Below are 25,615 nucleotides of genomic sequence, written 5' to 3'. Positions count from 1 at the left end.
GATTGTCCTTACTGCCAAGACGCAGCTACGCTTCAGAGGGACTCAGCCCACTTGAGGAGGGTGTATATGTGGCAGCCGAGGATCAGGAAGATGGTGCCCGTAAAACTGTCCCTGCCCTTGAGTCCCCGCCCCAAAACATCTGATGCGTCTAACAGGCAGTGAGCAGTCTGATGTGTATTTCCTCAGTTTCCTCCTTGCATGTACTAACATAGACACATTATAATCTATTTAATGTGATCCTGCCTGAAACCCTGTTCTGCCACTTACTTTTTTCCAACCGAACAATGATTCTTGGGCCTCTCTCTTTGCTGCCTCCTTACTCCACAGAGGTACCGGGTACTGCAGCACGTGCTGGGGGGCGTCCGGTTGCTTCCCGTATTTGCAGTTACGGTGCTGCGGGCAGTGTCACCTCGCGCTCTCCTCACCTACTTGTATAAGTCTCTCCTGAGGTGAAGTCTCTAGAAGTGGTGATGCTCACTCAGGGCATAAGTACCTGGAACACCACTGGTGTCGCCAAATTTGCATTTTCAGTAAGGTTGGGCAGAGGAGAGGAACTGATTTCTAGGAAAGTAACCGCCCCTTGCGTCTGGTGGCTTCTCTTGAGAGGAGCCAGGCTGAGAGGCCCAGACAGTGCTTTCCTAAAGAGGAAGAGGCTTTGAATTCAGTCCGAATATATTTAGCTAGCCAATGAGTCAGGCTTTGAGGGCAAGCAGAGGTCTGGCCTCTGTGAAAATGGTTTAGATCAGAGGTTCCCAGTCTTTCTCAGCTCATGGCACCCTTTGTGTCTCAGTAATTTTTTCATGGTTGCCCTGAGCTAACAGTTCTGCTTATTAATTAGGTACAGAGATCTTAATACACGTTATGTCTTAACAATTTAGTAGCCATTAAAGCAAAACACACAAAAATGAAAGAAGAAATAGTATTTTTTTTCTTGATAACTGTAATTGCTGACTTCCGGGGTACGAAAGAAGAAATAGTATTTTTTTTCTTGATAACTGTAATTGCTGACTTCCGGGGTACAGGTGCCTGTTGCGTGCCGTGTATCTTCTCAAACTTTGAAATCGGAGTAACACCACCAACTTCTGATTTTCAGACAGTGCTTGCTTTTTATTACAGTAGCCTCTAAAAACTCAACTTCGTGAAGATGTGACATCATCCAAAGGAAGGTCATGCAGTCTCACATCGAGACTTCAGACTACCACCATTTAGTAGTTTCCATGGTGTCTGACTCATGTTGGGCATGGCTGTATTTACCTCAGAAAGGTAAATATCTGGGAGCACCCCTGCAAGTTCCTTGCCCTGCTTCGGGGTGCCTTGGCACACAGTTTGAGAACCATGGAGTAAGCCTGGTGTGGGAGGACACAATGTGGAATTAGGAATGGCTAGGGACTGCAGGGTGGCTCTCGGATCTAAGCAGTTCGGAGTCTCCTGCCACGGCTGCTCCGTTTGGCAGTTAGCAGATAGATGAGTTAGAGGGGAGGGGGCTCCTAGGCCGCAGCTTGGGTGGGTTCTGGTGTCTGTAAAATTTAGGGAAATTGTCATAGGGTGATAATGCCAAGAAAATTAAAAGAGCAACAGAAGTTATTCTTTCAGTTTGCCTTCTAGAAATGATACTGTGGTTGATTGTACAGGATTTATATGTCTTATTAATTCAAACCACTAAACTCCAGCTCCCACGCACACACGCTGAGATGTCTTTGAATTAACTAAGGTTTTTCTTCAGAATTAAGCATTAAGATGTATTTTAACTTAATGATTTTCTAAATACTTCTTTGGGTTCCTCTTGCAAAACCACCTAACTAGTTTTTGCTTCTGCTTTTCTTGGTGATGTTCGGACCCTCGTGAGGGACCCGTTGTTTTCAGTGTCCCCTGGAGCAGCACTGTGCTCCCTTGCTGATCAGGCAACCGTGAGGAGGTTCTCTGACTTCACTGGCCCTGGGATTGCCGCCACCCTGCCCCCAACCTCTGTCCCATTCAGGCTCCTCCACTGCAGTTACAAGCTCGGACTCAGCAAGCACTTTGTTGAGGGTCAGGAGAAGGTCATGGGATTCCTCTGCGCTTGCTCTCCCGTATCCGGCTCAAATATGGCGGTTGGCAAAGAGGAGGGCAGGTCGTTAGTGCTGCTGGCCCCGTGATTGGAGACTTCGGGGAAGTGCGGTGATCGTGTCTCTGTAGCGCAGTTTGGCCAGGTCATTTGCTGCGATTCAGGCAGCACTCTGCAGATCCCCCCGCCATGAGAGTCCGTCATCTCAGTCCGTGTTCCCTGATGGCACTTTGGCAGTTCTATTTCTGACCCTGGCATTCAAGTCTTCTGAAGCTGTTACATTAGCTGATGGCTACTTAGAGCCCAGTAAAGGTCAGAACCATCAGACTGAACCAGACAAGGAGGCACTGCCCTCATTGTGGAGGCAAGGGCGAAAGTGTGAAGGTTGAAGTCTGCGAGCCTGTCCCAGCGGCCCCTCTGGGTTTCCTGAGCTCTGGGTCTCATGCCTGTCCCCCCTCCCATCCTTCTCGGCTCATCTCCTCATTCAGATCAGCCTGCATTGAGTGGGTTTATGGGTTGGAAATTACGGGTTTTAGAGTAAAAGTATCCTTAATAAATGGCGGAATTTCTGAAAACATGGATAGACAGCATGCCTGCAGTTCTTCTTCCTGGAGGCCTGGAGTGATGTCACCCCACAGGCAGTGGAGGGGCTTGGGAGACTAAGGCGCCGGCTTCAGATAGCCCAGCAAAGAGGCTCTCAAAGGCTGTGCTGGTCTTCCCTCATGGGCTGGTGTTCACATCAGGGGATCCCCTAGGGATGGCATGGCAGTCTCTTTGGGAGTAGATAAAGCCCTTGCAAGGCCAGCTTTCGGGGGGAAAGATATCAGCCATATACACGCATGCCTGCACGGGTCCTTGGACGAGCCTTGGAGCTACCCCGTCACTCCAGTGCTTTCCAGCGTGACAGTGATGTAAATAACATTACTAGCCGCTTGCTGTGTGCCTTTCCTATACTCTTAATACTCAGAGGTAAAAGAGATGAAAAATTAGTCAAAGCAGAACACTCTTATGCCTCAAACTATTCTAAAGGGTAAGTAATTAAAATGACAGATAAGGCAAAGTCCCAGGATCCCAGGGGCCGCCTGGCTTGGACACAGAGGCCCTCGCAGGGCTGAGGGTGGAAATGCAGCTGCGGAGCGAGGGTAACCTCTCCTCCACGAACCACCCCTCCCCACCTCTGCTGGTTCAATGCCCCAGGCCGACCAAGCAGGGCAGGGTGCAGCAGAGGCCCCACCCGTGCCCTGAAACCCTGTCCCCCGACCCCGCTGAAGGTGGTACCCAGTCACCAAGTCCCAGTCACCAAGTCCAGCTGGCTCCCCCAGAGCCACTTGTCCTGGTTTCAGTGGTGACGTTTACTTCCACGGATATGAGGGGCCCGGCCCTTCTGTCCATCTTCCCCAGCCTGCTTCCACCACATTAGTGCTTTCTGATGGCCAGCGTTCTGTCGCCCTGGAATTACCCCCGGTCCTTGTCCTTCCACAGAGCTACTTCCTCAGTAGAGCCCAGAGCCTGTGTGGCCCTGAGCGCAGCGCCGTCCCCGACTCACTGCGCTGGCTGTGCCACCCCCTGGGCCAGAAGTTTTTCATGGAGCGGAGCTGGTCGGTGAAGTCGGCTGCCAGGGAGAGTCTGTACTGTGCTCAGAGGAACCCAGGTGAGAATTTGGCAGCCACTGGAGATTGGAGAAAACCAGGAGAGCCCTCAGGACTTCAGGGGGACTGTACTCCAAACACACAGTTCACAGGTGGTCTCAGTCTTGTTCTTCCCAAAGCTCAGGGACGTCGCAAGCCTGGTTAGCCGCTAAGCCAGGTTTGCAGCTTGCCTCTCTCTGACATTCGGAGCCTGTGGCCCCTACCTCCGTCACACCATTCTCACCCTTGTTCTGGGTGCTTTGGAGACACAAAGGATGAGTGGAGTTGCTGTTCGCTGGCCCGGCCTCCTGGTCCCACTGGAAGGCAGACGTGTACGGAGTGGTTAGAGAACAATAGGCGACAGGCGGTCATCAAGTGCTGAGTGGTGGCGGGGACAGGGCTCCAGGCAGCAGAGGAGATGCTGGCTTGCTGTCCCTGGTGTTTGACAGTGATTGGAGGCGACTTACCCTGCTCTCAGACTTGAGCGGCCGGTGGCTTTCTGCTCGCTGTGTGCTCTCCCCTCTCTAAAGTGGGAGCCTGGGGAGAGCGAGGCGTGTTCTGCACGTATGGCCTGGGCACGAGCTTCCACTATCCTTTTTTCAAAAATAATAACTTATGGCTCAATATAAGAATGGTGCACCACACCAAAAAAGAAAGGATAAAAGTGAAAGCCATCCTAAATCTCAGCTCCATCCCCACGGTCTGCTTTGTCTACGCTGCAGACAGCCTTTCTCATCTCGTGCAGGCTCTGTTTCTAGGCCTTGTTGCCCAGAATGTGTTCCTAAGTGTCCTGCTTCCCCGTCCTTGTCAGATGGCGGCCCCCACGTCTGCACATGGGACGGGAGGGAAGAGGCCGCTGCCGCCCTGCTTCGGGTCTGCCAATTGGGAACTTGGCCGTGACAGCTGTTGCAAGCATTACAAGGCCACTTGTTTACTCAGCACAGCCAGGCCATCACTAGCCACAAAGACTTGGAAAACAGGAGCAGGTCTTCCATGTCATGTCATGGCAGCGGCCAGCACTTTATTCTCCTCCTCTGACTCTGTCCGCCTTCCCATTTTCTGTTCACTGATAAGGCTTGCAGCCCCAACCTTGAAGTACTGAGTACTGTGCCAGGAGACACAGCACCGCTCCCACATACCTCCCCCAACCTTCCAGCTATCGAACAGGGTGCTTCTGGGCTTTGGTGGGGAAGGGGGTTGAATTCCTATTTAGAGAGGAGAACTGTTTCTTGGGTTCCTCTCCCCGCCCTCTGTTTTCTCTGCAAAAACAAAATAGGCTCATGAGAAGACCATCTGACCCTTTTGGCCTTTCCCTTCTTCTTCAGCTGACCCCATTGCCCAGGTCCACCAGGCCTTCTGCAAGAACCTGTTGGAGCGAGCTGTGGAGTCACTGGTGAAGCCTCAGGCCAAGAAGAAAGCTGGAGACCAGGACGAAGAGAGCTGGTAATGTCCCCAGGATGGGCCCCTGCCTCCGGCATCTGCGAGGCCCTCATGCCTGGCAGGAAACAAGCCCTAGTGTGGGGTCTACGGGGAAATCGAATGATTCCTTGGTATTTGTTTCTCAAACCTGGCAGCCCCATGGGAGTCCCGTGGGAGCTCTGACCTGACCTCTTCACCCTTTATTCCCAGACCGAGTGTGCCGCTTTTCGCCTTTCTCCTTTTCCCCATCCCTTCACCAAGTGGAGATAGTTCTTGGACAGATCAGGGATTTGACTACGTTGCTTTGCTTTTGGGGTGGGGAGGGGACAAGGCCTGTTGAGGGCGTAGGAATGGAATGTGGAGGGCTGAGCAGAAGGCAGACATCTGGGGGACCCAGACCTTTATACAGTGTGCAAGCAATTTCTTATTCTTACGGAGCAATGGAGCACAGTCTTTCCTCCTCAGAGTAAGACCTGCGGGGCAGACAGGTGCCAGAGTCACTGTCCTACAAAGCCTAGGTCCCGACTGGAGTGCACCTGAGCAGGGAAGGGAGGCCAGTTCTACTCCATGACGTCAGCAGACTGGTGGGAGGAGAGGACATTTGAACTAGGCCTTGAGGGGAGTAGTCAGGTTTTATTGGACGGGGGATGAAAGAGAAAAGCTGGAGCATCAGGAGCAGCCCAGGGACACATGAAGAAGGAAGGCCTGTGGAGCCTGGGAATGGCGTTGGGGGCCGGGCTCAGGTGTGCCTGGCGTGATGCCGGGGAAGGGACCAAAATGGCCATTGGGTCTTGGAACTGGAGCATCGAAACCAGGCATGAAGGGGTCCTTCTGTACATTCTGATAAACAGTGGGACCATTTCTTTTCTTTCTAGTGAATTCTCTAATGCTCTGGAGTACCTGAAATTACTTAATTCTTTTGTGGACTCTGTGGGGATTGTGACCCCACCCTTCTCCAGCAGCTCCGTGCTCAAGTCAGCCCTTGGTAAGCATCCTGCAGGGTGGCTCTGCAGGCCTCACGTTGCTTAATTCACTCCTTCACAGCCCGTTTGTCCCGGGGGTTCCGAGGCAGTTACGAGTGTGCACTTGAGAAACTTCTCTGGATCTGAGGCGTGTATCTGGGGCCCGCACGTAGTCCCAGCCTGTAGGTACCCCCTGCTGAGTGGCAATCTGGGGATAGGAAATCATGATTCTCCTAAAAGTAGGACGATGAGCAGTGAATATCTTTCCTGGGCCCTGGCCGAGTGGGGCAGGAACCTTCCCAAACACCCAGACTGAGCAGCATGTGGTCTAGACACTGGGGGCTCGTGGCAGCTCGCTCTTCAATGCACAGTGGCCCCAAGGCTGCTTTTGGGTCTGACACTCTCTGCCGAAGAGACTTTTTCATCCGGGTATCTGTACTGCTCTGCAGCTACCCATTGGTTGAGCCAGTGCAACCTGCTGACTGAATTGGCACCAGGACATTCTTCGCTTCTGTCCCCAGACTGCTGTCAGTATGACAGCATAGCAGCTGTTTCTGAGACTGCTGGGAGAGGGGGCTGTCAGGCTCTCTTCTGGCCATTCTCCCCAGGGAGGAAAAGATTCCAGAAAAGCAGCCACCCCATCATGACCCCTGACCCTGTGGACTGTCTTGAGAAAAGCATAAGCTCTTCCACCTTTTATCTTATACTTCCGCCTGTCACCCCGCCCCCACCCCTTGCATGGCGAGACCACTGGTACCGTCGTTCCGCAGCTCAGAAAACCGAGCCTCTGAGAGGGAAAGACTAAAGATTCTGACAAGAGCCTCTTATTGCAAACACTTGGGAAGCCCCATTTTTCATGACTGTTGGAGATTCAGGTTGTTCCCAGGGTTTTACTTAAAAATTACACTACAGGGGCACGTGGGTGGCACAGTCGGTTGAACACCCAACTCTTGATTTCGGCTCAGGTCATGATTTCAGGGTGGTGAGATCGCTCAGTGGGTGTCTGCTTGAGATTCTCTCCCTCCCTCTGCCCCTCCTCCCTGCTCACGCATGTGCGCACTCTCTTTCTCTCAAATAAATCTTTTTTTTTTAATTACACTACAGTGAACATCTTTGTTACACATTGTTTTTCTCTATTTGGGCCGTTTTTTTTGCGATAGGTTGCCCTGGGGGATTACCAGATTAATAGGAGTGAGCATCTTTAAGGATCTGGATACGGGTTGCCAAACACTTGCCAAAAGATAGCGCTGGCTCATGTCCCCCAGAATTGTATGAGGGGGCAACCCAAAGGTCCCCCGCCCATCGGCAGAAAGTAACAATGGCTTGTGCACAGGGACCTGGGTGCAGGCAGCCCGGCTGAGCACCATCGGTCTGCAGGTGCTAGAGGCATGTTTGGTACTGTTCCCTTCTAGGTCCAGATGTCATCTGTCGGTGGTGGACGTCCGCCATCACTGTGGCCATCAGCTGGCTCCAAGGAGACGACGCGGCTGTACGCGCTCATTTTACTGAAGTAGAGCGTGTTCCCAAAGCCCTGGAAGTGACAGAGTGCGTAAGCCCCCTTGACCACTTACTTGCTTCTCTCTGGGGGAATCCCAAAGACCAGGCGTGCCAGGCTCACTTCTCTATGTTAGCAGGAGCGAGCAGGTCTGAGGGTCATTGGGGTGAAAGGTCAGGCAGCCTGGGGACTACCTGATAGATGGAGAGAGAAAGTGAGAGGGAGGAAGAGGGCGGGATGGAGAAACCGAGCTTGGCAAGCACCCGGTCTGTGTGTGTTGTCCCAGCAGCTGTGAGTGCTAATTCCGGGGCCACCTCTCCCATCCTCCGCGGAGCCACAGGCTAGAGGGAGAACAGTGTGGCTGCTGGCATCTTCGGAAGCTCCTGGTGAAGCCAGGCAGTGTGGTGACGGCTCTGGCCAGCTCAGGGCTTGGAAGGGCCCAAGGAGCCTTGTCTCATGTGCCGTCATTGTATCCAGTTCCCTTCCAGCCGCCTTTTAGCCCCGCGTCAGCCCTGTCACTAAGAAGGCCTTGGGCCTGTAGCACGAGGCATGACCAGAGAGCTTTTGACCTTCCTCTTGGAGGCGTTTGGCCCATAGTGGTGCCCCACCCTGCCTGCTGACCCTCTGGCTGTTTCTGAGTGTCCCTAACATCTTCTGCAACTCCAGAGAAGTAGTAAAATGCCCCAAGACAGAAAAGCCCCACCGGGTCCAGTCCTCAGAGCCAGGGCTGGAACATTTCCTGTCCAGCAGGCTATGAACCAGGAGAGCAGGAAGGAGCTGAGAAAAATAGGTCTAGGCAGGTTCTCCGAGGTAGGTCTGACACCCCAATTTCATTTAAGTAACCCATTTTTTAAGCACCCTGACCAGTCAGCACCCACCTCGCACTCCACCCCGTGTGTATTGTGTCCCAGCCAGTGTGCCTGAGGACATGACGGGTCTATCGTCCAGAGTCCCCTCACGTAAGCAGCAGAGCCCTGACATCTGCTCAGTCCCTCGGCAGACATTCCTCCCCCTGAATTCAGTCCCTCTGGGGTTCCTTTGCTCTTTAGGGGTAATGATGCTGTGGGACCCCCTCTCCCATCTCCAGCCTCCCCAGCCTCTCCCTGATCTGCTCTATGAAAAGAAGCTACGTTCCTCTAGAGAATTGAACAGCCAGTGTCTGAGGGAATGGCCCCTCCGAGAGCAGGTGCACATAGTGGAATTAGTACTTTATGCCACCAGAGGGGGCAGCAAGTGGCTTTGTGGCCACTTTACAGATGAAGAAACTGAGGCACAGATTGTTTGACTGTCAGGTGGCTCTTTAGTGGCAGTCCTGGTGGTCGAGCCTGGGTCTCCGATCCTTTCCTCTCCATCACATGCCCTGTTCCTAGGCCTCCCACACCCCTTCCTGGTTCCATCATTTATCGAGTGGATGCTTAACTGAGGGCCCTCTTGGTGCCAGCTGCGTTCTAGGCTCTGAGAGGCAGCAGTGAACAAAAGAGCAAGTTCTGGCCACGAGCAGCTCGATGGTGGCCGGACCTGCACAGGCACTTCTGTGGGCAGCTGGTGCGATTGCCTTCACCAGGCCAGTTGTGGCTTCTGTGAAGCAGCCAGTGCATCTCTTCACTGGGAGGGGCTCTGGGCCAGAGGGAGGGAGGCCCATCAACCACACGTCGGTGTCAGGGGGACCAGAGGTGGGTACAAAGGGCCTGACCCAGTGGGCAGCCAGAGGAGGCTGATAGGGGGCAGGACAGGAGAAGGCAGCCCCCTGGGGGCACAGCGGACGGACTAAGTCTCAGGAGACAAGTTGGTGAGAAAGGGCACTCCCCTGCATCCACGACAGCTGAGGCACAGAAGTGGGAAAGGAGCAGGAGGGGCGCTCTGGGGGCCTACGTCCTGGAGCTATCAGAAGCAGATGGGGGACGGGGGCCTGGCTCGGCTGAGAAGGGCCTGTCCTCCCTCTCTCCCTTGTTTCCTCCCCTCCAGCCACGCTGGCCCCGGGATATTGTCCCATGCATCAGAGACTCAGGGCCTTTGCACCTGTTGCTCCTCTGCCTGGAATCCTCCCTAGAAAGCCACACAGCTCACGCCTCTGTTTCCTCAGGTCTCTGCTAAAATGTCACTTTTCCAGAGAGGACATCCTTGACCACCATCCCTCATAAGATGCCACCTTCTTCCTCTGCTTGGCTTTCCTTCATGGCGCGTACCCTGCCTGGCATTACCTCTTCGGTGTTCAGTGCATGTACTCTCTGACTCCTGACTAGAAAGTGAGCGCCCACAGGCAGGGGTTGGGTTGTTTGCTGTGCATCGCCAGGCCTGGGGCTCGGCCAACATTCCTTGAATGAAGGAGGTGCTGTGGGGGTGGGGAGCCCCACCCTCATTCAGAGCTGGCATTTCAGATCTGGAGCCATTGTGGCAGCATTTGAGTGGACAGATCCACGTGTCACCAGCTCAGGCTACTCATGCTACCCAGGTGACATTCGCTGACCTCCTGCCTCTCCCCTCCCTCTCCCTGCCCAGGAGCCCCCTGGTGAAGGCCGTCTTCCACACCTGCAGAGCCATGCACACCTCACTGTCTGGGAAGGCGGATGGGCAGCAGAGTTCCTTCTGCCACTGTGAGAGGGCCAGCGGCCACCTCTGGAGCAGCCTCAACGTTAGCGGGGCCACCTGCGACCTCACCCTCAACCACGTGAGTGGGGGCTTGCCCGGCCCCTCAGGGTGGTGCTCAGCTGTGTGGGGAAGAACACTCAGACCCACCTGGAGCTTACCCAGCCAGCGGGGCTGTCCAAAAGACAAACCAGACCAGCAGTTCCTCTCCCCCAAACATCGCCGCTTGGCCCAGTTGGGGTCCCTTTGAGACCTTCGGGCAAGCATGTTTCCACCTGGACTTTTGCTGGGTTCCCTGAGTCCCGGATCCTGCTGGCCAGGCCTCTGCATTTGCTCCAGGCAGCTGGCCCACCTCCCCCAGGCCGCCGCAAGGCCAGCTTTCGAACAGGCGCCCGCCCGCTCACGCGCACACCCGGGGCTGCCCGCCTGCCCTGGGCGCCTCCGCGGCCAGACGCACACCTCCTCGCGGGCGGCTGTGGTGCATTGTAGTTGCATTGCACGTTCTGGCCGTACCCGTGCAATGTTTCCACAGTGCATCCCAGACGCCTGCCTGGCCCTCGAGACACTTCCCCCCCCCCCCCCCACCCCGTGCTGTCACTGTTGGATCCCAAAGCACGGCCGTCCCGGCAGAGGGGAGGGGCGGAGTGCGCACAAGTAAAAGTGAAACGTCGTCTGCTCACTCAGGAGCGTGGCTTCACTCCACAAAGGGAGGGACGAGCTATGACCTGGAGGGTCAGGCTCTAAGACCCTCACTGAGGTTTGGTCCCAAGTGTCCAGCCGGGCACTTCCAGCTCGAGGTGGTCAAGGGCCTCAGATACTGGGGGGAACCCAGGAAGCCTGCCAGCCCTGCAGGACAAGCGATGTGCAGAGAGGGCCCAGGAGAAAGGCTCATGGAGGAGCGATCTCTCACTTCATGCCTCTCCTCTGCTGGTCTGTAGAGTTTGTCTTCATGAGAAAACCAGCTAGTCTCAGCTGAGTTTGGGGAACGCGGAAGAGGCCGTGGCACGTGTGGGGCTGGGGTTCCCAGGTGGCAGTTCTGTAGGGGAGAATGGGCCGAGAAGAAGGAGACCCATGGAGCCTGCCATCCCTCGAAGGACAGAATCCAGCCCAGGCTGCTACCCCCACCCCCTGGTGCTCCTCCCAACGCTCACCTCTTAAAAATGTCAGATTTCATTTGAAGAGGAAGGCCTCATCCGTGTCCCCCTCAGGCTGTCATCAGCCAGAAACACTGTGGCAAAGGGTCAGGACGCCAGGAAGGCATGAGGCAGGGTCCAGGGTGCGTCCAGTGCCCTGGCGAAGGGGCAAGAAGGGGAATGTTCTGGGGGAGTCCATCTGAACCAGAGGGCCACATGTCACTCCTCTCAAAAAGGACTGAGCTGTCTTCTCACCCTCAGTGCTCCCTGGTCTTGACGGGAGCCAGGCAGGCGGCCCAGCCTCGTCAGTGCCGTGCAGACAACAGTACTTGAGGCCCCCACTCATGCATCATCCATGCCTCGTAGCGGCTGGCATTGACAGTGCTTCCCAAGGCCGGGCGTGGGGCACACACACAGTGCTCTCATGAAACACAACAGCCTTGTGGTGCCCATTTCGTAGATGAGGAGACTGAGGCCAAGAGGTTCAGTCGTGTGCTAGTCGGTGGCAAAACCACAATTGATTTAGGTCTGTGGGTCTAAACCCAAGCATTCAACTGCTCTGTGGTTCCACCTTCTCGGACTCCTGTTTCCTCAACCCCAGGGACCACTCAGGCCAAGCCTTTGGCTGCCTTCTGTTGATGTGAGCCTCTCCTTCCCCTCCTCCATCTCCTGGCTATGCTTCCATTTCAGGCCCTTTGACCCTACTTGAGGGGCAGGGCCGTGGCACCTTTTGCATACCTCAGCCTCCAGGCCAGCGGGGCTCCTATGAGGTGGGAAGGAGCCTGTGCCTTCCTGTCAGCTCCCCGAGGGTTTTATTCCTGCACCTGCCACGTGTGTCCACTGCCCCTCTCTGGGCCTCACTTCCTTCCCCACAGAATGGGAAGAACAGATCTCCCACCTATGGCCACGGAAAGGACCAGATGCCGTGAGCCCGAGTTCGCCCTTGAGCTGTTCTCTTGTTCCCTGTGGCATGTCTTCCAGGCTGCTGCCCCTCTGGGACTCTCTCCTCCTCCCGGCACTGACAAGTGTCGGGTTGGGAAGCACCTGATAGTTCGGGGATCCCTGTCCCAGCAATAGGCCAGTCACCTGTCTCCTCCCTGGTGGCTCACTCCACAGGTGGTCCAGCTGCTGACCTGTGACCTGCTACTGTCACTGAGGACAGCACTCTGGCAGAAGCAGGCGGGAGCCAGCCAGGCCCTGGGCGAGACGTACCATGCATCAGGCACTGAACTGGCCGGCTTCCAGCGGGACCTGGGCAGCCTGCGCCGGCTGGCACACAGCTTCCGCCCAGCGTACCGCAAGGTGAGGCCCGGCCGGCCGGCAGGGGAGGGCAGAGGGGGGCCCTGGAGCCCGGTGGGGCGCCAGTGTGGGGTTGCAGAGTCGGTCCTCTGAGGTCTGCCAGCTAGCCTGTCAAGCGCCGGGCCGGGTGCCTTGTGTCCCTTCTGCTTGTGTTACTTGAGTGCCTGCTGTATGCCAGCCCAAGGGGCATGGTGGCGAGCAGGCCACGTGGCCCCCAGGCAGGGGCCGGCACAGAGTGACCTCACCTGCCCAACGCTAGGATGGGAGGAGCTCCTGGCCCTGGGATGGCTGGGAAGGGCACGCACAGAGCTCGCCTCTGGTTTTTCTGACTGGTGTCAGAGTGACAGAAGCTCCCTCTGGTTTTTCTGACTAGTGTCAGAGTGACAGAAGCTCCCTAGAACTTCATTTAATTCTTTTTCTGAGCCGCCGGGGGCTTTGGTTCTGCTGTGTGACTGCACATAACATCCCCTTGGTGATGGCCACAGGGTCTGAGAAGTCTCTGAGGGTGGCTGTATAATTGGGCATATTGGACCCAAATAGTTTCCTTGCTTGTTTGATTTTTATTGCTAGTTAGAGTAATGTACTCAACATGTTTTTGCCTGAATTATTTTCTAAAAACTCAAGTGAGAAGGCCAGAGTGTCAGTGAGAGGGGAAGGGCACGAAAGAGCGAGGCTGCCTTCTCCTTGGGCCCTCACAGGGTCACGCTGTGGCTCCTGTGTGCAGTGAGCCAGGACGGACAGTGGACAAAACACACATGATCACTGGTGACCCACCCGCCGCTGGGTAAAGCAGAAGTAGGCCCCAAGGTTCGGGGCCCTCTCATCTGCTCGGGGCATGGCTGGCATCAACGGCCTCCTCGTGAAACACCATTTCTGTCCTGCCTCCCCGCCGCTGACACTCTTTAGTGGCTCCCCCCGTGGCCTTCCCAGGTGGCACTCAAGACCCTCCCCACAGATGGAAATACGAAGGTATAAAGGAGCCTTGAGATTTGAAGGAATTACAGATCGAGGCCTTGCCTCCCATTCCCCGGTGACCCGTATTTACAGAAGTGCTGCACTTTCACCTAGAAACCTTCTGGCCTCACTTTCTGAAGAAACTGAAGGAAACGGGACCAGGCCTCCTGGTGCCAGCCCAGCTTTCCCACCTCCTGCTGCCCCTGCCTCCCCTCAGCCTGTTCTCAAGCTGGAGGCAGCCCCCCAGGACTTGAGGCTGCGCCCAGGCTTCTTGTCTTCCAACCCAGGGGGCTTGTCAGCGCTCGCTTTGTCACGAGGAGAGGGGAGCAGCCCTTTGCCTCTTTCTTGGCTCAGCCTCGTGGCTACCCCCCGCCAGCCAGCCTGTGCCGGGCTCCCCACTCCTGCTGCTCCCCCAGGCTGCTGCTCCCCCAGGCGTCTGGCTGGGATTGGAGGTCAGAGTGAGGACAGAGGTCGCTTCCATGGGGAGGGCAGGGCAGGGCAGGGTCGTGTGGAGGAAAGGGCCGCCGGGACAGGCATCTGCCGGGGTCCGAACAGGCGTGTCCCCCCTGCACGTCCCCAGGTGTTCCTGCATGAAGCCACCGTGCGCCTGATGGCGGGAGCCAGCCCCACCCGCACGCACCAGCTGCTGGAGCACAGCCTGCGCCGGCGAACCGCTCAGAACACCAAGCACGGTGAGTCTCCCTGCACCCCGGCTCTGGGCCTGGTGTGGACCCTGCCTGAGCAGGGGCGGGAGGAGGGGCCCCTGCGGGTATCCTCATCTGCAGTGTTCTCGGACGTAGTGCGAGAACAGAAGCAGCCCGAGGCTCGGACCCGTGGGCTGCCAGGGAGGAGCCCTGAACGCTGTAAGGCCGCGGCTTGGTCGGGTTGTGGGTCCAGCCTCGAGCGGGGAGGGGAGGGCTGGAGATGGCGTCCCAGCGCAGAGGCCGGGCTGGAAGCCCCAGAGCCACGCTGCGTGGGGTGCGTCTCAACCCCACCACCGAATGCTAGCCGCGGGGTGCTGGCCACGTGCCTCTCCTGTCGTCCGTGAACCCACCGCACCGGGTGGGTCTGGGGGTCAGTACACGCGCCCACAGCAAGCCCTTGGAACAGCCCGTGCATCCCGGAGGGCTCTCAGTGAGTGGTTCCTCCACGTATCTCCTCATTCCCGCAGGAGAGGTGGATGCCTGGCCCGGCCAGCGAGAGCGGGCCACCGCCATCCTGCTGGCCTGCCGCCACCTTCCCCTGTCCTTCCTGTCCTCCCCGGGCCAGCGGGCGGTGCTGCTGGCTGAGGCGGCCCGCACCCTGGAGAAGGCGGGTGACCGGCGCTCGTGCAACGACTGCCAGCAGATGATTGTCAAGTTGGGGGGCGGCACAGCCATCGCCGCCTCCTGACCCCTGGGCTCTGCCCACCTCAGCCTGCTGCCTCCCCTGCCCTCCTCCCTCTGTCTCTCGGTCTCTCTCCCTCCTCCCAGCCTAGCTGTCTCGCTCCCTGCTCCCTCTGGGAGTTGTGGGATGAGCCTTGTCTCCTGAGCTGTCGCCTGCTGAGGCTTTTGGATCACCTCAGCCTGGTAGGCCCCTGGGCAGAGCCCCAAAAGCTGCTGTGGATAGATGCCCGTGGTCCAGGGGCCCCTGGGTCTGGGAGAGGAAAGCCAGGGCAGGGCAGGAATTGGGGAGTCCCCGACCTGAAAGCAGCAGGGGGCTCCCAACCTGCTTGGCCCCTGCCTCCAGCCCTCAGCCCTCCGCAGCTCTTCTCTCCCCGAACATCCCCCTTTCCTGCTTCCTTGTTTTTTATCAGGCTTTCCCCGTGGGGGACATAGGTCTCTGGGCACCAGAGCGCTTCACCCTTGGCACTGTGCCCAGCTTGCCCCTTCCCCCTTTTTATACAGATGTTTTTATACCCGTGTGCTTGGGTTTGCCGTGACGCAGGGCTGAGTTGCTGTGGCATCTTTTCTTTCTCTCCTTGGGTCTGTGTCCCCTCCCCTGTGCCTGACAAAGCCAGTTCATTGTTTTCTCTTTATTACACAGGACAGCCAGGGAAGGAGGGGGGCCCAGCCCTGGGGAGGCAAGTGGGAGGCAGGGGGCAGGCCTGGGGTTGGATGAAATAATGTCGGCATTATTTTTTAATTTTTTTAAAAAATAAATGGTGTCTTATTTAATTGTCCTGTTCCTTCCCACTCCCCCGCCCCCTGGGATGGCAGCCCAAGTTCAGGGTAGGCCCAGGGGGCTGGGAGAGATGAAGCTACCCATCGGGACTGAGGACCAGGGGCCTTCAGCGTGGGTTCTCAATTCCCTCCCACCCCAATTCCTACCTCCGTAGTCTATTTTTATCCCTAATTCTTGACCTGAAAATAAGCCAGGGTGGCAGGGACCAACCCCCAATCCCTCCCCGCCCCTTTTTGGGGCGGACACTAAGAATAAGGCCCCCTGCCTTGATGGGGTCCTGGGAGGAAAAGTGGTCCCACTTTTCTGGATCCCCCTGGCATGGTGCCCCCCCCCCCCCCGAGGCCATTTCCACCGGGACCTGAGGACTGCCTGAGACCCCAGAGCCTGCTGCAAGGCTGAGAGGGGCTTCCTTCCCCCCCCTCCCTGCCCGTGCAGGGGCCCCAGCACAGACTGGGGGGTGCACACAGCAGGGGCTCCCCCTGATGCCAAGCACAGGCTGGAATGGCTCAGCTTGGACCTTACCCCCTTTCTGTCTCTGGCGCCCCTCCCCCCGTCATTTGTGGCCCCTGTCCCCCACCTTCCCCCCCTCCCGGGTGAGCCAGCCCTTGTGTCATGTGTATATACCGTGCCTTTTCTCATTATTGTTTAGGGGTGGGAGGGGGTGGTTTTTCACGGAAAAGGGGCTACACCTATGGCTTCCTCGATATGGAATCATGCACTGTGTCCTGGATGTAGGCTATTCAATAAACACAGATTGGTACCACCCAGCAGGAGCTGTGTGAGGCTGTGTAGTGTGACCGCTGCGATGACTAGCCAGGTGGCTGCGGGGCTTGGCTTCTGGTGGGTCAGGGACTGAGGACAGCCCCTCTCACTCCACTGAGAGGCCCCTGGGAGGTTTCAGTCGGAAGGAGCTTCCTCGCCCACCCGCACACCTGGCCCCTTCCTTCCCACGCTGGCTGCCTGGGCGGGACAGAGCCTGGGATAAAAGGGCAGCCGGAGGTGGGGCTGGGGACAGAGGTCCCTGTATCCAGGACACGGCTGCTCACACCAGGGGTTGTTTTGGATTTGGGGTGCTAAGCCCGTGTGTGTTCACCCCTCAAAGATAAATCTCTCCTCTACCGGGTGGGCTGGCCCTTAGTTTCCCCTCCTGGCCTGCCAGCGACATCCAGGTCCAGCTCCCATACTTCCCAGCTGGGTCACCTGGGGCAGGACCTCACCTCCGTTCCACTTCCATGTGTGCACAACAGGGATGACAGTCCCCACCTTTGACAAGTCCCCAGAGACCTGTTGACCAGTTTCAGTGATAGGACACACACAAAGTACTGGTTTACAGTCAAGTGCCATGTGAGGCTGTTGAGGGCCAAGATCACAAGGAGCGGTGGGTGGGAAGAGGAAGAGTCCAGAGTGACCTAGGGATGAGCCTGGGGCGTGGAGAGCAAGGTCTGTGACCTGGCCTGGCTGAGAAATGAGCCACTCCCCTCTCGGAAGGGCAGTCACAGCGGGCCACACTGTCCCAAGGGCCAGAGCAGCCAGGAGAGGCCCATCTGCAGCATTTCCAGTGGTGGCCCTGCCCGTAGCCTCAGCCTGGCTCCCCCTGGGGCAGAGATCTAGGGTCCTTGGGACTGGAAACAGGGGTTGCACCCACCTCCCAGCAAAGCCCAGTCAGGGCCTGTGTCACCCGGGTGGGTAGCTGTGCGTGGCCGGGAACCTGATCGTTTTGTGAGTCTCTGTAGGCTCCGTGACTCAGCTCCCACCCTCCTCCCCCGGCTTTCTACACAGCTGCAGGATAGGCCTGGGGCACCCCACCCCCAGTTGAGGGTGTGAGGACTGTCTCCCCTGTAAGCCCTAGGGACCCTCACTGCAGGCAGAACCACGGACTCTTGGCCCATGGCTTCTGGGCCTCGGATACCTCAAAAGCCAGAAGAGTGAGGTGGGCCTTCCTCCAGGTGAAGAGCTGGGGGCTGAGGGGCCTCAGGGCAGCCCTGCCAGCAGGAAGAAGATCTGAGACTGTTCCTGGGAGCAGCACCGCCCCACCCCACCCCTGCCAGCACACACATTCGTACCTTCCCTCTTCCCCAGACTGCCCGGCCTGCCATTCATCAGATTCACAGTAGCAGAAGATAGAAGAGCCCTAAACTAATCAGCTGGGTGACCTTGGCCAGTTACTTAGGTCTCAAAACTTCAGTGTCTTCATCTGTAAGAGCACACACCCATGGAGCTTTTATAAGGATTAAATAAACAGCAACAGATGCTGACCATTGTTATTAAAACAGTATAGCATGCCTAGGATACACAGAAGGGAAACTGAGGCCCATCTGGGCGGCTTTGTTGATGTCACACAGTGAGGAGCATTACCCAGACCTCAACCTCCCCAACCGTCCCTGGCACAAAGAAACTCATACACGCAGGCTGCTGGCAATGCCCTGAGACACAGCTAGGTACCCGGAGCCTGCCTGGCAGAAACGGGGAGAGCTGGCCGAGCCAAGCATGTGTGAGCACCCCCCAGTGGGAGCACTGCCAAGGCCTCGTGTCCAGCGTCCCTATTCGCTTTCCCCCCAGAGCAGCTACTGGGAGGAGGCTCCCCCATCCTGAGCACCAGCTGTCCACTTGGCCCACTGCCCACACCCATTAGGGGGGTGGCCCTGGACCAAGCTGGCCAAGTGGCCTGCAAGCCAGGTGCCGGCTCAGGGCCAGATTATGTCAATGAGGATCAGCCGGGCTCAACCAACTCAAGATGTAGAGTGACTGACTGGCCGGAGGGGTCTCACCTCCAGTAAGGGGCATGGACCCTCCAGGGGGCCTCAGGCTCCCGACAGCCCTCTCCCCTGTGCTCTGGAGCCTCGAGATGGCTGGGGCGCAACTACCCCCTCTCCCATGGCTCCCACTGGTGTGGACATTAAGCTTGGCATTCAACCCTGACTACCCTCTCCAGCCACTTCTCCCTGGCTCCCAGAACACTTGCCCGGCAGCTCTCAGGAGCAGTCCTTTGCTCTGCACATGCTGTGCCCTCTGCCCGGACCGCCGTCTGTCCAGTCAATGACCAATGCCTCCACCGTCAGTGCCTCTCACAGCCAAGCTGGGGCTCCTTTATTCTCAGGGATGGGAGCCACAGAAAAGGCTTTATTTACATGAGGAACCCAGGCCCTAGGGCCCCGAGAACAGAACCACTGGCCTTACCCAGTGGGCCCCTTCTTAGCCCTGCTGGCTCCAAGGCCCCAGTCCAGTTTGGGCAGGCATAAGGAAGGGCTGGCCTTCCACAGCCGGCGCCCCTCCTCCCTCGGAACCGGCCCAAGGCGCCCCCCAGGCAGACGAGGGCCCCCGGAGATGCGATGGCTCGGGAGAACCAGCGGCCCTGTCTTCACACGGTGACCTCTGCTTTGCTGTTGGTGCTCAGGTGCCGGGGGCCGCGGCCCGCGCTGCCGTAAAGGCCGGGGGGCTGCGGGCTAAAGGCCTCGGGCAGCTTCTCCGCGCTGAACTGGCGCCGGGGCGCGTGGCCGGGCCGCCGGGGTGCGGGGGAGGCCTGAGCCGCCAGGTGGCCGCGGGGGGCGGGCCGGGCCTGGCGGCCAGCGATCCAGGCCTTGTAGTGGCCCGACGGGGCAAGGCCGGCGGGGGGCGCGTAGCCCGGCGGGGCCCAGGGGCAGGCGTCGAGCAGCGCGGGCAAGTCCTCGCGGGGTCGCGAGGTCCGCGCCGGGAGGGTCAGCGGGGCAGGTTCGGTCGCGGGAAAACGCTGGTAGAAGTCCTGTGGGGTGGCTTCTGCGGGGACAGTGGGGGCGAGCCAGGGAGCGAGGTCAGGCCCCGGGGGCGGGGCCCCAGCGACTCCGGGGATGGGGCAGGGAGAGGGCAGGCCGCAGGGGCGGGGCCTCAGCTTTGGGCGGAACGGGGCGGGGTCAGGCCTCGGGGGCGGGGCTTCGGCGGCTCGGGGGCGGGCAGGCCTGGGACTTGACATTGGAGACCCGGGTCTCCACGCCCCGAGCTCTGGCTGCCGCGGTGGGGCACCAGCCGGGTGGCCCGGTGAGGGGACGGGAGGCCGAGACGCGGGAGCCGATTGGCCGCGTAGGTGTGATACAGAAGTTGGCTGGAGCGCTGACCCGCAAGGCTGGGAACTGTGGAACTGGAACCGGGACCCCGAGCCTTGTAATCTAGGAGCTTCGATACCCGGCGTGCGGCGCCCGGCGCTCCCCGCACAGGGATCCCCGGCCACTCACCTGCGGCCTTGAGCGCGGCTGCCTTGAGGGTGGCGTACTTGGCGTAGTCGGGCTGCAGCGTCATGCTGCCACCGCCCTGCAGCCTGGGGCCACGCAGGGGTCCCGGTGTTGCTGACCCCAGGGGCACGTTGTTGGCGCGCTTCTTGTCTGGAGCGGGGAAGGGGAAGGGAAAGGTGAGACCCAGCCTGACGACTGGCGAACACTCTCCACCTGCACTCTTCACTGTCCTCTCCCCAACTGCAGTTCAGTGAGAGCTTGTGGGGTGCTACCTGGGGGAGACTGGGAGACGAACCTCCAGTGCCTGGAGCAGGGCCTGGCTCCCAGTTACATGGATAACAGCAGCCAGCCCTGAGTGGGTGCTAGCCCCATGGACGACGCCAGCATGTTCAGCTTGGGCCAGGCACTGCGTCCCAGGACCTGCTTCTCAGGAGACGGAGTTAAGGTCTGAGAATAAGAACCCATAGAGGGGAGGGGAGGGGAGGGGAAGGGAAGGGAAGGGAGGGGAGGTTGCCTCACCAGCAAGACGCCAAGAGGGAGGCTCCAGCCTGGAGAAAAAGGCCCACAGGAGTCCACAGGCTGGTGCCAGGCAGACCCCAGAGCACTGAGCCAAGGCCTAGAACCACAGCCTGAGCCAGGGATCCCTGAATCTGGAAACTTCCTCACCGAGTGGAAGTTGCAGGACACCTCAGAGGGCCTCTCTTCACCAGGGGGAGCTGACTGGCTTACCCAGCCCCCACTCACACACCTGCAGAGGTGGCAGCCAGCTAAGAGCCTCTTACCCCTCAGCACACGCCTTCCCCTGCTCCCAGGCCCACATCAGACAAGGGAGGCCCTGTGCGGTAGCTCGCCCTATGCCGGTCCACCAGCTTACACACCTGTGTTGCTGGGGGAGCCCCGGGGCAGGCCATCACCCATCTGCACCTGGACACAGCTACCCAGAGGTGGGCCCAGGGGTGGAGGCAGTGGCTCCTGGGGGTCCGGCTGTTTCAGAAGTTCGGTGAGTGTCCTGTGGGGAAAGAGTGATGAGAAGCAGCCTCCCAACCTCCTGCTTCCCCACTGGCCAGGCCTGGCCTATCTAAGGCCAGCCTCTCCACTCTGTCACTCTTTTGACCTCTCTGGGCCTCCCTTCTGCCCTGTGGTTGACCTTACACATCTAGTTTCCACATCTGGTTTCCCCAACCTGGTCACTTCCAGAGCAGGTCAGGAAACTCTAATGGGGTCACGTGTGTGTCACCAGTACTATCTTGTTTTTCAAAGCCGTCCCCGCTCCCAGAGTCCATTCTCCAAGACCCGAAGGAGTTGAGCCTCCTCTCCCAGTGAAAGCGCTGCGAGGGTAACAGGCCCCTGGACTTGGCTCGTGAAGCTCCCTGTGCCGACAGTTTTCCTCCACCTTCTTCCACAAAACTCCTACTCCTTCTTCAAACCCCACCAGAATCCCTCCTCTTCCAGAACACCTTCTTTACCTGCCAACCTAACTCCCTTCCTGCAGCAGGGGCTTCTGCTGAGTCCTAGGACAAAGCTGCCACACAGGCTTGGAGGGGAGGACAGACGGATAAGGGGAGGGAGCAGCCAGGAGATCCCATAGTGGCAGCCCAGCACCTAAGACTATGTGACCTTGGGCAGCCACCTCCCTAGCATCAGGACACCCGGCCCCACCCAGGTGCGACAGCGTTTGACTGAGCCCTCCCTGCAGACAACCAGACCCAGCCTCCAGCCCAGCTGCCTTTGGTGCTCAGAATCCATGATTTTCCTCTGGCGTAGTCTGACCCTCCCTCCCTCTGGGGCTGGGGTCTCAGATGGCTGAAGCACGAGGAAGCACACTAGAGGTGGGCCCTCTGGGGTAGGTGCTGTCTGGCTGCAATGTGGCAGGATCTGGACACCCGCCTGAGCTGATCTTCAAGGCCTGCCCACCCCTGCCCTGCCCACCCCTCCGCCGCCCACCCCTGTGGTCCCAGCTCTGCACCAACACCCAGCAGCCAGCTCTCCCAAACACCTGAGTAATTTTCATGCCTCTGGGCCTCCGCACAAACTTTCTCTAGGAACAGACTCCAGCTCCCGTCCAAGCTCAGGCTTCATCAACTTCAACATAGTGGAATTAAGGGTGAGACTCCGCGGGTGGGCAGGGGTTCAGCGCACACCCACACATGAGCTTAAGTTGGGTTCCAGATCTCCCCAGAGGAGAAAAAAGAGGCAGGGCACATGGGAGCTGAAGCCAGACAGAGGAAAGGACTGGCCAGGGCCACACAGCACAACACGGGTGGGCCAGCTCTTCCTGAAACATCACCAGACCTGCTTCCCTGTCCCCTGTGGATGAAGTGGGCTCTGCATATGGTGAATATATCAGCTAGGGGGCCCAGCCACCCCCTCTAAGCTCCAGCTGTCCCACTCTAGTCAAGGACATGCCCTGTCTCCTCCTCCGTGCCCCACATGAGGGACTCAGGACCTGCCCCCACAGCATCCAGGACCCAGGATGAGGGCCTCCACATTGCCAAGGCAGCACAGTAGCTGAGGCCAGGGCTCCACTCCCAGCTCTGCCCTGCAGCTGTGGGAGACAGCGGTGCCATGGAATGCCCAGGAAGCCCTCATCCCCTGCCCCTGAAGTCTAGGAGGCGGGAAGCATCCATACCTGGCCTACCCAGGCATGGGGGCGTCTCTTTATTGTCACCTCTAAATACCAGTGTGAAACACACCCAAGGGAGCCCAGTCCTGGGTGAGGAGGACACAGGCCCCAACACAGGGGGGTGATTGGGGGCAAGTGAGCGTGCGAGGGTGGGGGTGAGAGTTCCAGGATGAGGACACAGAATCCCAGAGTCCCCATTAGAGCTGAGACCCCATTTGTAGACCCCACTTCACACAAACCTGAGACTCAGCTAGCACCTGTCCTGGCCTCAGCGACAATGAACCTGTGTCCCCCACATTTCCAGCGTCTTCCTACACAGGGAGAGACCCTGACCCCTGTCTGCGATGGGGGGATGTACTGAGTGGAGTAGGTGGGGAGGCCTTCTCCCCAGGGAAAGAAGGTCAGGCCTGAGTCACAGCTATGGGGGTGAGGTGGAAGGGCGGGGAGAGTGGGGAAAGAAGCAGGAGGGGAGAGACCCAAGAGAGCTACAGAAAATGCCCCTTCCCTTCCCTGCCCTGGGGGCCTAAGACGTCCAACGCTACATCAGCCTATGCCCCCCACCCTACACTAGTGGGGCTCAGGCCCCCTCTCTTGGGTGCCCGGTCTTTGTGCCCTCTGTCCAGGACGACCAGCCCTCCCGCCCACTCCGGAGGAGGAGGGAGCCGCGGGAGAGGAGGGCTCGGCACTCAGCTCCCTCCGGAAGGTCAAGGGAGACGGTATCAGCTGTCTCCCTCCCTGAAGTGGGGGTGGGGGGAGTAAAAGACCTGGAGACAGAAACAGAAGGGAAAAGCCAGGAGGAGGGGGCTGCTGAGAGGACCAGAGTCTCCAGACGGGCGGAAAGGATGAAGGATGGCGAGGGGGCGCCCACCGGTCGGGAAGGACGGTCCAGGTGGGGCGGGCAGGGACCCCGGCCCCGGGCCCCGGCTGGAGCGCGCTCACCTGGTCACCGTGCGCCGCGCGCGCGGACTGTGCGCCCTCTCCAGGCCCAGGCGCGCCCCGATGCCGGCCAGCACGAGCAGCGCAGCGACGCCGCACACCGCGTAGACGGCCGTGTGGCTGCGCTCGCGGCCCGGGTCCCGGGGCGCGGCGGCGTCGCGGGCACGCGCGGGTGGCCGGCCCGTCTGCACCCAGGCCGGCGTGTCGTAGTTGGAGCAGCGGCTCTGGTCGAGGCGCCGCGGCCCGTCGTGGCAGCAGAAGCGGTAGCCGCACGTGCCGCAGCAGAAGCTGTAGGCGCCCGAACTGCAGTTGAAGGGCGGGTCCCACTGGCCCATCACGTCGTAGTAGCCGCGGCAGCGGTCGCCCCCAGCCGGGGCCGCCGTGCCGGGCTCCGCGGGCTCCTGCGCCTCGGGGGCCCCCGCGCGGCCCGACGGCGACCGCGCCAGCAGCAGCGCCAGCCCGAGCGCGAGCTGGAACCCCGGCGGGCCCCCGCCGCCGCCGCTCAGCCCCCGCGCCCCGGCCCGCTCCATCGGGCCCGCGCCTTCGGCTACAGCGCCCCGCGCATGGCGGCGCGCCGCGGCTCCCTGCCGCCCGGCCTCCGGGCCGGCTCCTCCGCGCCCTCAGGGACCGCGCTGGCCCCGCCGCGCGGGCGCTGGCTCCGGCGGACGCGTCCTCGGCCGGCACCTTCCTCCTCGGACCCCAGAGCCCGCTGGCCACGGCCCGGAGCTCGCGGGGCCGCACCTCCGGTGGGCGCGTCCTCCGCCGGCACTCACTTCGGACCCGAGCGGGGACAGTCCTGCTCTGGGAAGCCCCCGGGGCCGGGCAGCGAGTCCTCGCCCGCGCGCCGTCCCCGGCCTCTCCCCGGGCCTACCGGGGGCGGCGGGCCGCCCGACACCGCTGCCTTCCCGCCGCCCGCTCCGCGCTGCCCGCGCTCTGGCTGCGGCTCGGGCTCCGCGCGGGCTCGGGCGGGCGGGGGAGGGAGCGAGCGAGGGAAGGAGGGCGGGCGGGCGGGAGGCAGAGCCGGGGGAGGAGCGCGGCCGCCGCGAAGAGAGGGAGGGGGCGCGGCAGGGCCCCGCGCCGCCGGGACGCCCCACCGGGGACCCACCCCGAAGGCCTCCCCGAAACATTCTTCGGAACTGGGAGCTCCAGGGCCTTCAGTTTATGGCTCTCAGGACTGCTACTTCGGACACAGGCCCGCGTGAGTGCGCCTGTTTTACAGGTGCGGGGACTTAGGGGACAGAGAGGCCCGGGAGGGTCGTTGCCGCCCCCACCCCTCCTTCCTCCTTCCCATCCTCTCCGTCAGTTCTGACCAAGACAGAAGTGTGACAGGTGTCAGGCCCTTTCCCCGCTCTGCGCCTCGATTTTCCCGCCTCTCAAATGGGAAGGAAACCTAGGGCAGAGCCGCTGCAGAGCGCCAAGTATTGGTCCTCTCCGCGCCGCGTGGAGCGCAGCGTTAGCACCGGGGCGCACGCCCTGGTCCCAAAACCTCTTGGACCCCGGACTGGGGCCCTGGGTGTCCCCCACTTCTATGGCGATGGGCACGGCCTGGTCCGCATCCTCCCGGGAGCTCTTCGCTAACCCAGGTGTGAGGGGGAGGAGATTGGGCTGGACCCTGACCCAGATGAGGGAGGCGGGGCCGGGCCAGGGGGCGGGGGCGTCGACGGACCCTCCGCCCCGCCCCCCCGAAGGACGCCCGGGTCCTCTTGCCCGCCCGGGGGAGAAGGGGGCGGAAGGCGGTTCGGAACTTGGACCTAGCGCGGAGCCCTTCTATGGTGTTTTCGAAACTGGTTTTAACTAGAAAATGTGACCAAGCCGTGGCGCCTTGCTTCTCTCTGCCTCAGTTTCTCATATTTACATCAAAAACTCTTCGGGGAGGAGGATGGTGGGCAGATTCATAATCCCCCCTTTCCAGGAGGCAGGGGCCAACATGGTGCCTCCCACTGTCCAGATGGGAGCACCAGGAGAGCAAGGGCTGGGTGTCCACTTCGCCCCAGTGTCCCCACACAGCGTCACATCTGCTGCATGAAGGAATGAATGATGTGACTTTAGCCTCTAGTTTTTGTAAAATTTGGGCTCCTAGGGTTCTCCCTGCTCCCCCCTTGCATCGTGTCTTCACTCGGTGGCCACTGGGATCAGCTTATAAAGATGGAGGAGGTGGAAGGAGGAAGAAG

At 59.6% G+C, this 25,615-nt stretch overlaps 2 protein-coding genes across 2 annotated transcripts in view; one reads left to right on the top strand and one right to left on the bottom strand.

The window, feature by feature from the left end:
- Window positions 1–16,453, top strand: part of SREBF2 (sterol regulatory element binding transcription factor 2) — a 57,445-nt gene extending 40,992 nt beyond the window's left edge. Inside the window, exons 12-19 of the mRNA XM_026479531.4 lie at window positions 3,527–3,695; window positions 4,998–5,115; window positions 5,967–6,076; window positions 7,466–7,598; window positions 10,048–10,216; window positions 12,384–12,569; window positions 14,101–14,212; window positions 14,692–16,453. Of these exons, the coding sequence (XP_026335316.1) occupies window positions 3,527–3,695; window positions 4,998–5,115; window positions 5,967–6,076; window positions 7,466–7,598; window positions 10,048–10,216; window positions 12,384–12,569; window positions 14,101–14,212; window positions 14,692–14,912 (1,218 nt within the window). The 3' untranslated portion in view covers window positions 14,913–16,453. The remainder of the gene's footprint in view (window positions 1–3,526; window positions 3,696–4,997; window positions 5,116–5,966; window positions 6,077–7,465; window positions 7,599–10,047; window positions 10,217–12,383; window positions 12,570–14,100; window positions 14,213–14,691) is intronic.
- Window positions 16,454–18,396: 1,943 nt separating this feature from the next.
- Window positions 18,397–23,974, bottom strand: SHISA8 (shisa family member 8). Its single transcript, XM_044392391.3, is given in 4 exon segments — window positions 18,397–19,436; window positions 19,889–20,035; window positions 20,752–20,894; window positions 23,448–23,974. Coding segments are annotated over 4 exon segments (1,212 nt in total). The 3' UTR covers window positions 18,397–19,041.
- Window positions 23,975–25,615: the final 1,641 nt, after the last annotated feature.

This window comes from Ursus arctos, unplaced genomic scaffold (assembly GCF_023065955.2).
Source record: "Ursus arctos isolate Adak ecotype North America unplaced genomic scaffold, UrsArc2.0 scaffold_21, whole genome shotgun sequence".
NCBI lineage: Eukaryota > Metazoa > Chordata > Mammalia > Carnivora > Ursidae > Ursus > Ursus arctos.
The sequence above is the reverse complement of the archived record's forward strand: the minus strand, read 5'-3'. Positions and strand labels throughout refer to the sequence as shown.